The following is a 12,339-nucleotide window of genomic DNA, read 5'->3' as shown; positions in this document are numbered from 1 at the left end:
GTCTGATGTAAGTGTAAAGAAACACCTTTTCGTAAGGCTTCTCGGACAGATGACCTTTGTGTTGCATGTCTTGCTTGAAAACTGGGTCGGAATAATTGCATGTTGTTTAGGACATAAAATATCATCAATAAACACAAACACGCTTCCAAAAGAGTCACTTGTTGGGATTGAAATTGCAACCAGCACAACTTGAAAGCGCTTCGTCTAAGGTCCAATCATAAGGGCACACGTGTGCTCTCAACTATAATATGTTCTACCCTCTGTAGTGAGCATGTGCAGGAAGCAAGGAGTTGACTGGATTTCGGGGTTTGCTGTGTTATAAAATCAATTTGATATCAATGAGAGGAAATATTGCCAGTAATGAATCCAGTAAATAATAAAATGATGCAGTATAGGGAGGTGTAATGTCACTATACATAACAGCAACAGAACAACGAAATGTTATACAGTTCCATTTCTTTTACATGTAAAATGTCTGCCAAACGTCTTACTTCCTCCTATTTCCTCTTATCACTTAGATTATAGCAGCTTTCTACATATCTACCTATCAGCATTGACGAAGGTTTGTGGACACCTGAACATAAGATTACTATGTTCTTTTTGAACATCTCATTCCACATTTAGTCGCCATTTGCTCTTATAATATCCTCCACACTTCTTGGAAGACTTTCCACTAGATTTGTGTAGATTTTTGCTCGTTCGGCCACAAGGGTGTTAATAAAGTCAGGTACTGATGTACGTGAAGTCAGGAGGCCTGGGGTGCAGTCAGAGTTCACATTCATCCTAATAAGTTTGAGGTTGGAGCTCTACAGCAGGAGATCTTCCACCTTATCCCATGTGAAGCAGATCTTCATGGAGCAGGGTTTATGCACAGGGGCATTGTCATGCTGGAACAGATTCAGGTCCCCTAGTTCAACATATACAATTGTTTACCTCAAATTTTGTGCTCACAGATTGGTAAAAAAAAAAAAAAACGTCCGGACAAGTCGTGAGTCCGAATACTTTTCTCTTTATCTCTTCAGGCGGAATTTCTTTGTAGCAAAAAGCTTCACATTTGGCTGCAATGCACTGACACAGGAGACTCCTTCAATAAATGTTAAATATTTACATATTATAGGTATTTGAACATAGAAATGAGTACGTATTATACTTTTTGGAATCTAGGCATGGACTGGAACATTTTAGGCGTGCTGTTAGAAAAAAATGATCCTTGACGGAGTGTGAATAGTTCAGGCCAATGAATGTATTTTCCCAGTGAGTCCAAAAGTGTTTAATTCCTCTTAAATGAGAGCAAAACTTTCAGTGTCTGTTATCTGACACTTTTCACACCTTCCATAATTATTCCAAAATGATGCGTTGGAATAAAAAGTGAGTGTAGCGCGCTATAACCATAAAGTAGATCGCAACCCGAGAGCAACCGCTTCCTCTTCATGAGGAACGCAAACACCTCAGTACTGTCCGTCCTCTCAGCTCTGGCTGGACTTCCCCCGAAGCGTAAAGATGAAACGGGTGCAGCAGACGTGTGCTGCTCTTTATCCTTTCTGACACGCTGGCGGTGCCATAAAAACATGCCCGTGGATAGAGTACAAGGCCAGCTGAGTTGAGTGGCCACCCCCAGGCTGGTGTGTTATCAGGTGCTGTCACATTTGCTTCTCCCCTGGCACACCGGGGAGCGCCGGAGGTCCAGGAATCTCTGCTGTCTCTGGCTAAGCTTACAAAGGTTTTCGGTCCATTCAGTCTGCAGTGGTTAAAGGGGTTCCAGAGATTACAAGCTCGGCCATCTGCTTACACCAAAAAGCCATTTGTATTCTTTCTTAAGTTTAAATCTCATCTTTTTCTCCTCAGACCCCTGTGTGATTTTATAATATGATATTGTTGCTTGTCAGACCGTACGAACATGATCCCCATGTCACACTGTAGGATCTCAGTTGTCCTAATGTCAGGCTGTACGACAGTCAAAAACCGAAATACACAAATTTTACAGACTAGCTAGCAGCAAACAAAAACAATCTGTAGTGTCAATTTGGTTCATTGCATGCCTCAGTAATAAAATAAAAGTCATACAAACACTCCTTTTCCCTCTATACCTCAGAAAGTTCCTCTTTTTGTTTTACTGTCCACCTGATTCGTTTCGATATTTTCCCTGAGGTGGTTTGAAGTTGTCACGCTACACCAACTGTCTCATCATGTTCGGCGGTCATGTTGGTTCTTGGTTTGATGACCCGCAGTAGAGAAGTCACACTGCAGGAAAGAGTCTGAAATCATTCTGAAACATTTTTTTGACTATCAAAAATGTAAGCAACTTTGTCTTTCTACTCAACGTCATTTATAATACAATAAATGTACTCCACTATATTTTAATAGACAGTGACGTTACCAATTAAATTTTGCAGGCAGAATTATCAGCTGTAGCTAATTTATTCTGCAGAAGAGGCGATATCGCCATCTACAGGGTATTGCAGGTAGTAGATGCCATTTTTCTTTTTGCGCCAAATGAAATGTAGCTACTCTACATGAAGGCAAATTAGCATCTTCCTAAATGCCAGGTGTTTCGAGTCAATTAAGGACATGGAGGACAGTGATGAAGTTGAAGCCAGTTCAAGCAGTGCCAGATTTTTACTAACATTCGTCTTAGCATTCAATATGAATAACATGTTTCAGTACTATTAAGATCAGATACTCTAAGACTTTTACTCAAGTTGTATTGTAATTTGTGACTTTTACCTGTTTTGCAGTATGGTATCTACAATTTTACTCAAGTATGATTTTTTAGGTTTTCCTTACAGCTCGAAGCCGATCACACACGTCTGAAAGTTGGTCCTTTTCGATTCCTCGGTTTAGTCTAGCTGCCCCGTGTAGATTTAGTGGACAGACAGCTGATTAGCAGTTGATGATATCGAGTGTATTCTAAGTTGCTTTTCTGCTTATTGTGGTGGTAAAGATGGTTATATTAGTCACTTAGTCCAAACTTAAACCAAGCTTAAATTAAAACTAAGCTCAAACTCAATTGTAGTTTGTTCAAAACTGTATACAATATTCTGTATAGAGAAATTTCCCTGTGGACGTCGCAGGACATCAGCAGATTTTTTTTTAATACACAGTCCTGTCCATTTGGATCAGCAAGTCACACTACAGTCAAAATCACACTTTTGCCCCATTCTGAAGTGTGATGTGAGCATTAACTCGAGCTCTTGAACTCTATCGGCTTGGTTTTATGAGATTAGCTGGCTGAAGTGCACAGCAACAACTTTCACAAAAGCCTATTTTCAGTTGCAAAAAGGCAAATTGTTAGTGCTTCATCTGATAATCAACGCCACATAGGAACGTCCAGCTCTCTGTTGACGTAAACGTGGCCAGCATGTCGAGCACTTCTGACCATTTATGAATACGAATTAGACCCGACCGAAGACAAGAGGAATAACAAGTGCACCCTGCGTCTGTTTATCTTCAACGGAAGTGAGACGGTCTCTAAGTGGGCTCCTGGGAGACGGAGAAGGAATTTGACGTTCGCTTTCTTATGAACGTCTTTTTTTTTTTTTTTTTTTTATCACTCTGATGCTACAGCCAACTGTGTTGAAAAGAAGTTTGTCGTTCAGGCTGTTTGTCGCCTCATCCAAATTAATCTCACACTCACACACACTATATTTACACAAGCCTGATCAAGCCTGAGAAGCCCAGCAGGAAAAGACGTTAAGCAGTCAATCAAACTATCGGGTCAGCTGTATGGGGTTTTATTATAATGTATGCTAAAGAAATTCTGTCTTGGTGGTTACTTTGATTTGTTTTATTTTTGGCCCATTAATGTTCAGATTTTAGACCAACAGTATGTTTTGTGGAACTGAAAAGTTTTTCTATGCTATTTTTCGATAATAAATTACAGTTAATTTTGGATTAGCAAGCCTATAAATACAGGCAGTCCCCAACTTACAATAGAGATGCGTCCCGATGACCCCATCGTAACTTGAAAATATCGAGACATGGCCTGGTCTAGCCAGGAATTTTAAAGAATGGTGATCAGTGTAATTTGTAAAAGATTTACATAAATTACAGTACATCAATTTACAGTACTGTAACGTAAAAACGTTACAGTATACACTATACTGCCAAAAGTTTGCATACATCTGGTCATAAGTATGTTATGTGCTTCTTGAGTTTTGCACTTAACATTTAGTCTCAATTTGCTCTTATAATTCCCTCCACTCTTCTGGAAAGGTGGTCCACTAGATTTCATCAGCCGCAATGTTGTTAGTAAAGTCAGGTAGTGATGTAGGTGAGGTTCGGAGGTTCGGGGTGCAATCAGCATTCACATGCATCCCAAAGGTGTTGGAGCTCTAGAGTAGGCCGACTCAAGATTTTCCTCTCCAGACCATGTAAAGAATATCTTCATAGAGCTCGCTTTGTGCACAAGGGCATTGCCATGCTTGAACAAGTTTGCGTTTCCAAGTTTAAGTGGTTGAGCCACTAAACTTGTGAATGGAGCGCAGAGCCAGACAGTGTCTGCCGACGCCGATAAATAGGAATTTTGAAAGAGGAGATTGAACTCTGTCCACCACTATCGAGAGTAAGGCATCTCACAAGGCGGGAGACGGGTATGTCCTGACAGCGCCCCAACGCATCATGTGAAAATTAAAATGCCACACAGAAATTCGTATCGTTATCATCATTGCAAGATGTCGCAAATGTCAAAGTATCAGACTTGAGTGTTACCTGTGCTTGAACACATGGCTAAATTACGTTTACGCAACAGGAACCGAAAGAAGGTAGCTTTTCTCTCAGGCGCAGTTTTTCTCTCACTCTCAATCTCTACTCTTCTTTCTTCTCTCTGTATCAGTAATATGATCATTAAAGACACTTTTTGCTTATGCTGTCTCTCTGCCTCTTCCCAATTATCCTCTCTGATGGCTTATTTACTGTAAAAATACAACAATTTCTCAGAGTCTCTTTCTACAAATGTGTGTGAGTGTGTGTGAGAAAAAGAGAGAGAGAGAGAGAGAGAGAGAGAGAGAGAGAGAGAGAGAGAGAGAGAGAGAGAGAGAAAGACAAGCAATCTCTGAGTCCCCAAAGCTTATAATAGTCCTGGCTGTTATATACAGTGTATTATATAACACTGTATATTCCCCCCTCCTTAAGCACAGAGAGTCAAGTCTGATATCTTTATAGCTTTTCTGTGTCTCTGAAAGCACCAGTCTCCAGCTAGGACGAAGCAGCACCTTAAACACACAAACAAGCATCGATCATCGAGCAGAGAAGCATGTGAGACATTCGGGAAGCACGAGGTTCATGGTCCGGGCATGACGTCCCCTGGAGACGCAGGAGAGCGCTGAAAGAGCAGAGACATCCACGGTTTACTGTTGAGAGGTCGTGGAGCTCTTTGGGCTCCGCTGACGTTTTATCAGAATGAGCACAGGGCAGCTCTGAGGATAGATCACATACAAAGAGGGAAAAGGTGAGGGTAAGCAAGAATAAAGGAGGGTGTAAAGGAAGGAGTAAGTAGAGGGAGGGAGGAGGAGAGAAAACTAAAGGGAAAAGGATTAACGTTTGTGAGAAGTGGTGTAAGAAGTCCTACAAAGAGGAATCATTTATTTTCACAACAACAAATAGTAGTTATGGTCGTAGAGCAGCCGTGGACAAAAGAAAATGGGGGCGGAGTCAGGCGATTATTACTATAAATTTTTTGGTGCTTTTCTGATGTTCCTTCCTACTCAGCACTGAGGTGCAGTGATATTTGTGAAGCTGTAGGTTGAGAAGATTGCCGTCATTTTAAGCTAGTGAATTCTCAATTCTGATTGGTCAGAAGGTTCCTTAATTTTTTTCAACAGCAGCTCTGTCATCAACAAAGCTACAGACTATAGGTTTGTTTTAATAAAAACAAACCCCTAGAAATTTTGTCTTATGGACTTTAAGTAGAAGAAGTCCATAAGGAAATAGAGAGAATTTTGAGCGTAATGATTTATAATCACACTCTTGGTGTCACCTGAATGAGGATGGGCTCCCCTTTTGAGAAAACAGAACCTCAACAGAACAGAACTATAAATCCAGCAAATATAAATAGATAAAAAGTATGACTTCTTACGTTTTGATAACAAAAATGGTAAATTGCTGTAGTGTACAAGAAAAGAACACTTCTGGTGTAAATAGGTAACTTATAATGGATTTATTTTTATTAATATTATTAGTGGTTGGTCTGAATCCGATGTTACCTTTTTGTGCTTCCAAGTTCACGTCGAATCCGAACACAACACTTACACACCCACACGTCTGGACGACGGCTGCACGACGGGTGCTCGTGAGCTGAACCCTGTGTGTGTCTGCTGGGACTCTGGGACACTTCAGCTGACCTGCAAAACCACCAAATCTCAATCTCATAGTGCAGCGTGGGTGGGATTACAATAGGGCACAAGAGTGAACTCGGGGTGGATTGTGTAACTGCAAGAGAGTGGGCATGGGTCAGCATTGAGACACTTGTAGAGGCGTGAACTAGCGTAAGGAAAAACAAGAGCAAGCAGGCAATGGTGGATTATACAGACCAGACTTTGTGTTAGTGATCAGAGTAAACAGCAGGGTCTCAGTCGATGCAATAACCAGTACAGGCAACAGATTAGTGATGGGAAGATTGGATTATTTTAGAGATTTGGCTCTTTGAACCTCGTTCTTTTGATCAGAAATAAAATGTTACATTTTCAGTAAGCAGATCCCCAACAAATCTACATACACAAACTCTAACTATAGTTCCAATAATGATCATGTGGTCCATTTCACGTGACTCCCATAATAATTGTTACTATTGTAAATAAGATTCGGACCAAATAAAACCTGATCTATTGCCTTGTGTAGCGTCTTGTAACAATAATGTGAAGATTTGGACCAAAAAAAAAAATCTATTACATTTTGTCACGTGACAAAAGACCGAAGGACTCGGACCAGAGGACTCATGAGGTGATGCGCGTCCAGTAAAAAATGAACGGATCACTCTTTTAAACGAATCGTTCTTTTGAGTCACATTAAAAACTCGTTCAAAATGAACGAATCACTCAAGAACACAAACTCTCTTTGGCCTTCTACCATAGTTTCTTTGGCACAGGAAACTGGCTGTCACTCATTCCTTTTATTTAATTTGTGCGAGATTGTCCATACACACACTCACACCCATACCCATATACACCCGTATACACATCATTTTCCCTGCACCACTAGAACACAATGTGTCAAACAGCAGATGCTTGCGAGCCTAAAATACCCGCGCTGATATTCCCTGGACAGCGGTGTGGCATCCTGCAGTATCCAGACCTCCGTAACGAGACTTTGAGCTGCAGCATGGCCCAAAAAGTCCCCTGCGATCCCGGAGTTTGGTGCACGATACACTGTGGCTCAGATAGATTTATCACAGCTCAGGGAGCACACACACCGAAAGGTCCAGATCAGCGAGTAAGTCGGTTCTGAAGAGCACTGATGCAGCACAGCCATCCTGCCCAGGGAGAAACACTTCACCAGGGAGAGAGAGAGAGAGAGAGAGAGAGAGAGAGAGAGAGAGAGAGAGAGAGAGAGAGAGGAGAAACACTTCACCAGAGAGAGAGAGAGAGAGAGAGAGAGAGAGAGAGAGAGGGAGAGAGAGAGAGCACCTCTACTCCATCTTGTCAGCAAACCAAAAGCAGATCAATCAAAGTCAGCTCCGGCAGTGTGCAAGGTCAAACCCGGCTCCAGTAAATGAAAGCTCTATTAGACTTAAGCGCTGCTGTCTTTCACACAACAGCGATGACTAATTAATTAACGACGCCGGAGAAAACTTCACGTATAAGAAAAACGTTGACTGGTTTAAAGTAAAACTTTTATTATAATGGAGTATTGGGTACACGTTACGGTTCTTCAAAAACACTTCCATCCTTTTCTTCAGATTAAGAGTGCAATGTGATAATCATATCGTTTCGAATATACATAAAATAAACAACAGTGCTGTCATGCAGTGGATCTCATTAGTCTTTACTTTTTGTAGGGATTTTTTTTTTTTCAAATGAAGTGGGGATGGAAGACATGTCCGTGTTTGCAATGGTCTCTCCGGAAATAAGAAACGTATATTTAAAAGATGACACTGTTTTATCCTGTGATCTTTTCGAGTCGAACTGTGCATCATGGACCAGACTGGATGCTACAGCTGGGCTTATACGATTTCGCTATTAACGCTGTCTCAATTTCTACTGCTGCTTTGAAATCTGGTTATGTATCTAATCCAGGATCCTGGACATGCAAACTGTAAGCACAAAGTTGGAGGTGGTGGCATGAAATTTTCCCTTCACTTGAACTGTCCCAAACTTGTTCCAACATGATAATGCCCCTGTGCACAAAGCAAACTCCATGAAGATCACCTGCTATAGAGCTCCAACCCTCCTGAACACCTTTGGGATGAATGTGAACTGAGTGTACCCCATCCCTCTACATTACTAGCTGACTTTTCTAACACCCTTGTGGCTAAATCAATCTCCACAAATCTCCCCAAAATCTAGAGTAACATCTTTCCAAAAGACTGGAGGTTAACAGAAAAATGGGGACTAAATGTAGAATCGGATGTTAAAAAAAGCACATATTTTATGCTCAGGTGTTGACAAACATTTGTCCATAAAGTGTTCCATTAAAGAGCAGATCCAGCAACTTTAGGGCCTTTTTTTGTACATAATTCAGAATCCCAAATGGCTTTCCATTCACTTTCTCAGCTCACTACACACAGCTCAGTGGGTATATAATAACGCCACTTGCCTAGAGCCCTAATGATTCAGCCGTGGAAATGCTTCATGGTTTTATTGCACATTTTTTGGCCACCCTCCAATGTATATTCTGTGTCTCTTAGAAGACACTTTGACCTACTATTGAGGTGCTATGTTAAGTTATCATAAAATGATATATGGCCAGTTTACTGTTTACAGTTTACAGTTTTTGAGTAGAACTATATTTTTTGTGCCTATCCCAAGTCACCCCATTTCACCACAATCAAAATTAGATTCGTTCCTCAATAAATAAAAACGTTAAGCAAAGTGACATGGGTATTTGAGTGTACATGTATAGTAGCTTTAGGGATCATTATATGTGTCCTCAAATAATAAAGCGAGAGTGCTTTGTGTTTTTTTCTTTTTCTTTTATCTGTGTCCGACAAAAAAAAAAAAAACGACAGCGGCCGGCATTTGCATCATGGTTCCCTCTGGACCTCCTGCGACATGAAGATACGGAACTATCTGGACAAAAACAAAACTATTCTCTGAAAAAATTATAATAATAATAATAATTTCTCAACAAGTGCTTATATCTTACATTGTTATGATCCTATTTAGCAACTCTAATTAGAAGTCTGAAAAGACTTGGTGATTGACGTGCTCGCCGCGGTCTCGAGTGGATTTCAGCTTGCCGATTTGAACCATGGAGATTCACTTGGCTTGCTCACAAACATACACTCCCTACACACACACACACACACACACACACACACACACACACACACACACACACACACACACACACACACACACACAAGCACATATATATATATATGCAAAGTGCGTCTGCACTTATATACATGCACAAGCACTCGTCTACACACATTTACACACACACACACAAACACACACACACACACACCAAGGTTGATTCCATCATCCATATAGACCCTCAGAAAAAGCAACTCTGCTACATCCCTGTAGGAGTTCATGTGTTAGGCAAGTCTCCGCCCACGTCCTCCACCACTGTTTGATTTTTTGTTTTATATAAATAGACGTGGTCCATCATCATCGTCATTATCAGTGTCTTTTCATTCGAACATGGTATATCCATCCGTCCGTCCGTCCGTCCAGTGTGCGCTAAATTCCCAGTCTGGATTATATCCAGTGTAATCGGGCTAGTTTTCCCATAATAGAAATCCATGTTAAAGAGTCTGAGGTCTCATGGAGCCGTCGGGGCAGCCGTGTTCTCGCTATCGTGTGACCTAAAAAAGGAAAAGGGAAGATAATGACAAGTGTGTTAGGGTTTTTTTTTTTTCTTCTGAAATAGAAGATGTTCACAGTTCTGGGTCGGAGGATAAACGGTGTCTCTGCTACACAATAATCAGTGTGTGGTGTGTGTTGAGAAGCTTGAGGCGAAAGACTGCGGAGCACGAGTCCAGGACCTGCTGCATTTAAATTAGGAAAGAGATAGAAAAAAGACAGGACTCGAGGAGACAAAATGCACACACACACACACACACACACACACACACACATTATATATATATATATACATACACACACAAGCACATAAACTAGTTCTAATTTTGGCCCGTACACTCGCCTCTTAGCCTACATGATCCAAAGTAAAGTTAAATTTCATCAACAAACTTTTCTATTTCCTCCTGAGTGCATGATGCCATTATATATTCCACAGAGCTGCTGGATTCTCAGTTCTGATTGGCTGGAGCAGAAGGTGTTAATTAATTTTCTAACTGCAGTTTTGACAGCTGCTTTATGCTAATCCAAAAGTGTTATTGTTTCTATAGTAACAGGGACTTAAACCACATAAATGGAGAATGTGAATGTTTATATGGTGAAGTTTTCTGTGAAAAAGTTTGTTGAGCTTTTTTTTTTTTGGAAGGAGTCTCCAGTGTTGGCGCTTTGTCACAATTTTGCAAAAAAACGTGAAAAATATATCTATCTATCTATCTATCTATCTATCTATCTATCTATCTATCTATCTATCTATCTATCTATCTATCTATCTATCTATCTATATTTTTTTTTTTTTTTTTTTTTGCATCATCTGTTTCTATAGTAACAGCTCATTCCAGGAACTTGCAAAAGAAGAATAAAGCTATTTAAATTCTTTATTATTTAATTTGAGCAATTTGTTAATGTACTAGAACAATAAAACCTTTACAACTACCTTAAAGTAACATGGCTTTAATGTTAGCTAACTTACCTAATGCCAAATAGTACACTTGAAACTACTTTCAAAGTACACTATAATGACAAAAGAATTGTGGACATCATTTTGGTGTGTGCTTTTTGAACATCCCAGTCCACATTAATTCCCATTTGCTTTTATAATAACCAACACGGACGGTGTTCCTCTAGATTTTGGATTGTGTTTGTGGAGATTCTTTCAGCCACAAGGTTGTAAGTAAAGTCAGATACTAATGTAGCTGAGGTGAGGAGACCTGGGGTGCAGCCAGTGTTCCAATTCCTCCCAAATCTGTTGAAAAGAGTTGAGGTCAGAGCTCTATAGCATTCTAATGCTGGAACAGGTTTGGGTCTTCTAGTTCAAGTAAAGGAAAAATATCATGTTAGCGCATCCAAAAAAGTCTAATATAATTGTGTAGCTTCACGTTTGTGCTAACACTTTGGGAAGAGCCAAGTATTGCTGGAAAAGTCCGATGGCCCAATACATTTGTCCAAATTGTCAAATTAACTATTTGAGTCCAACTAAAAATCATACTGTCTAATTAAAAGCAGTATTTTATTATGCTAAGTTGCATGAAGAGCCGACAAAAAATACAGCAATATCTAATCAAAAGAGATGTGATGAGCCAATCAAAATCGTGACATGTGCATACTCCATTTCCAAACATATTATCCTTCAGATGTTCTTCAAGGGTACATGAAAATTGAAAGGTTTTTGATTTCCTTTGGCTATCTCTCTGAAAGTGAAACACTGTTGTTAATGCACAGTGAATGACACACAAAGACTCTAGATGTAGCCTTTTTTCCCAAGAAAGAATGCAAGGTAGTGAAAAGAACTATATATTTTGCTGCCTATAAAAGCATCACAGAGTAACATCTGGCTAACAGCACATCTGGTGACATCTACACATGAAGCCTCGTTGTAATCCCGTAGAGATCAGACACACATTTAAAGCTCGGTGAAGCAGCGACGCATGTAAGCTCCTCCGCCGTGCCTCGCCACATCCCACTGGCTCGCTACCCATCAGGAGGCGGGAGAAACGACTCTCAACCCGGATCCACCAATCAAACCCCAGACGTCTGGGGTCATCAATTCAATCGAGAAGCCCGTGAGCCGCCATCCGTCGGCCTCTCCGATTTAATTAGGCCTTCTAATTTGAAAGCCTCGGTGGAACCTGTACAAAAACACATTCTAACGACTGTGACAGATGTTGCGCCGTTATTCCGTCTCTCCGAGCAATTACGCTCACGTCGCCTGCGTGCTCCTCGCAACTGTTTTTCTTTTTGCGTGTCACCTGTGAGGAAAAACAGCACCTGCGCTGAGCTGCTGCCGTCGTCCCAGAGCACAAACTGCCTTTCGCAGGTCGCCAGATTATCAATGCTTTAAATGGGACATCTGTCCACACGCGCAGAAGCATCGTCGACGTGA

The 12,339-nt window shown here is 40.7% G+C and overlaps 1 protein-coding gene across 5 annotated transcripts in view; it reads right to left on the bottom strand.

Moving 5' to 3' along the window:
- Positions 1-9,103: 9,103 nt before the first annotated feature.
- tafa4b (TAFA chemokine like family member 4b) overlaps positions 9,104-12,339 on the bottom strand; it is a 52,732-nt gene continuing 49,496 nt past the window's right edge. For 3 of the 5 annotated variants that reach the window (XM_083533487.1, XM_083533486.1, XM_083533488.1), the window contains exon 6: positions 9,104-9,964. In XM_083533487.1, the coding sequence (XP_083389613.1) occupies positions 9,953-9,964 (12 nt within the window). In that variant the 3' untranslated portion in view covers positions 9,104-9,952. The remainder of the gene's footprint in view (positions 9,965-12,339) is intronic. The other 2 variants (XR_014532150.1, XR_014532151.1) reach the window with 2 other exon arrangements.

Source organism: Silurus aristotelis, assembly GCF_946808225.1.
Source record: "Silurus aristotelis genome assembly, chromosome: 28".
NCBI lineage: Eukaryota > Metazoa > Chordata > Actinopteri > Siluriformes > Siluridae > Silurus > Silurus aristotelis.
This window is presented reverse-complemented; position numbering and strand designations above follow the sequence as displayed.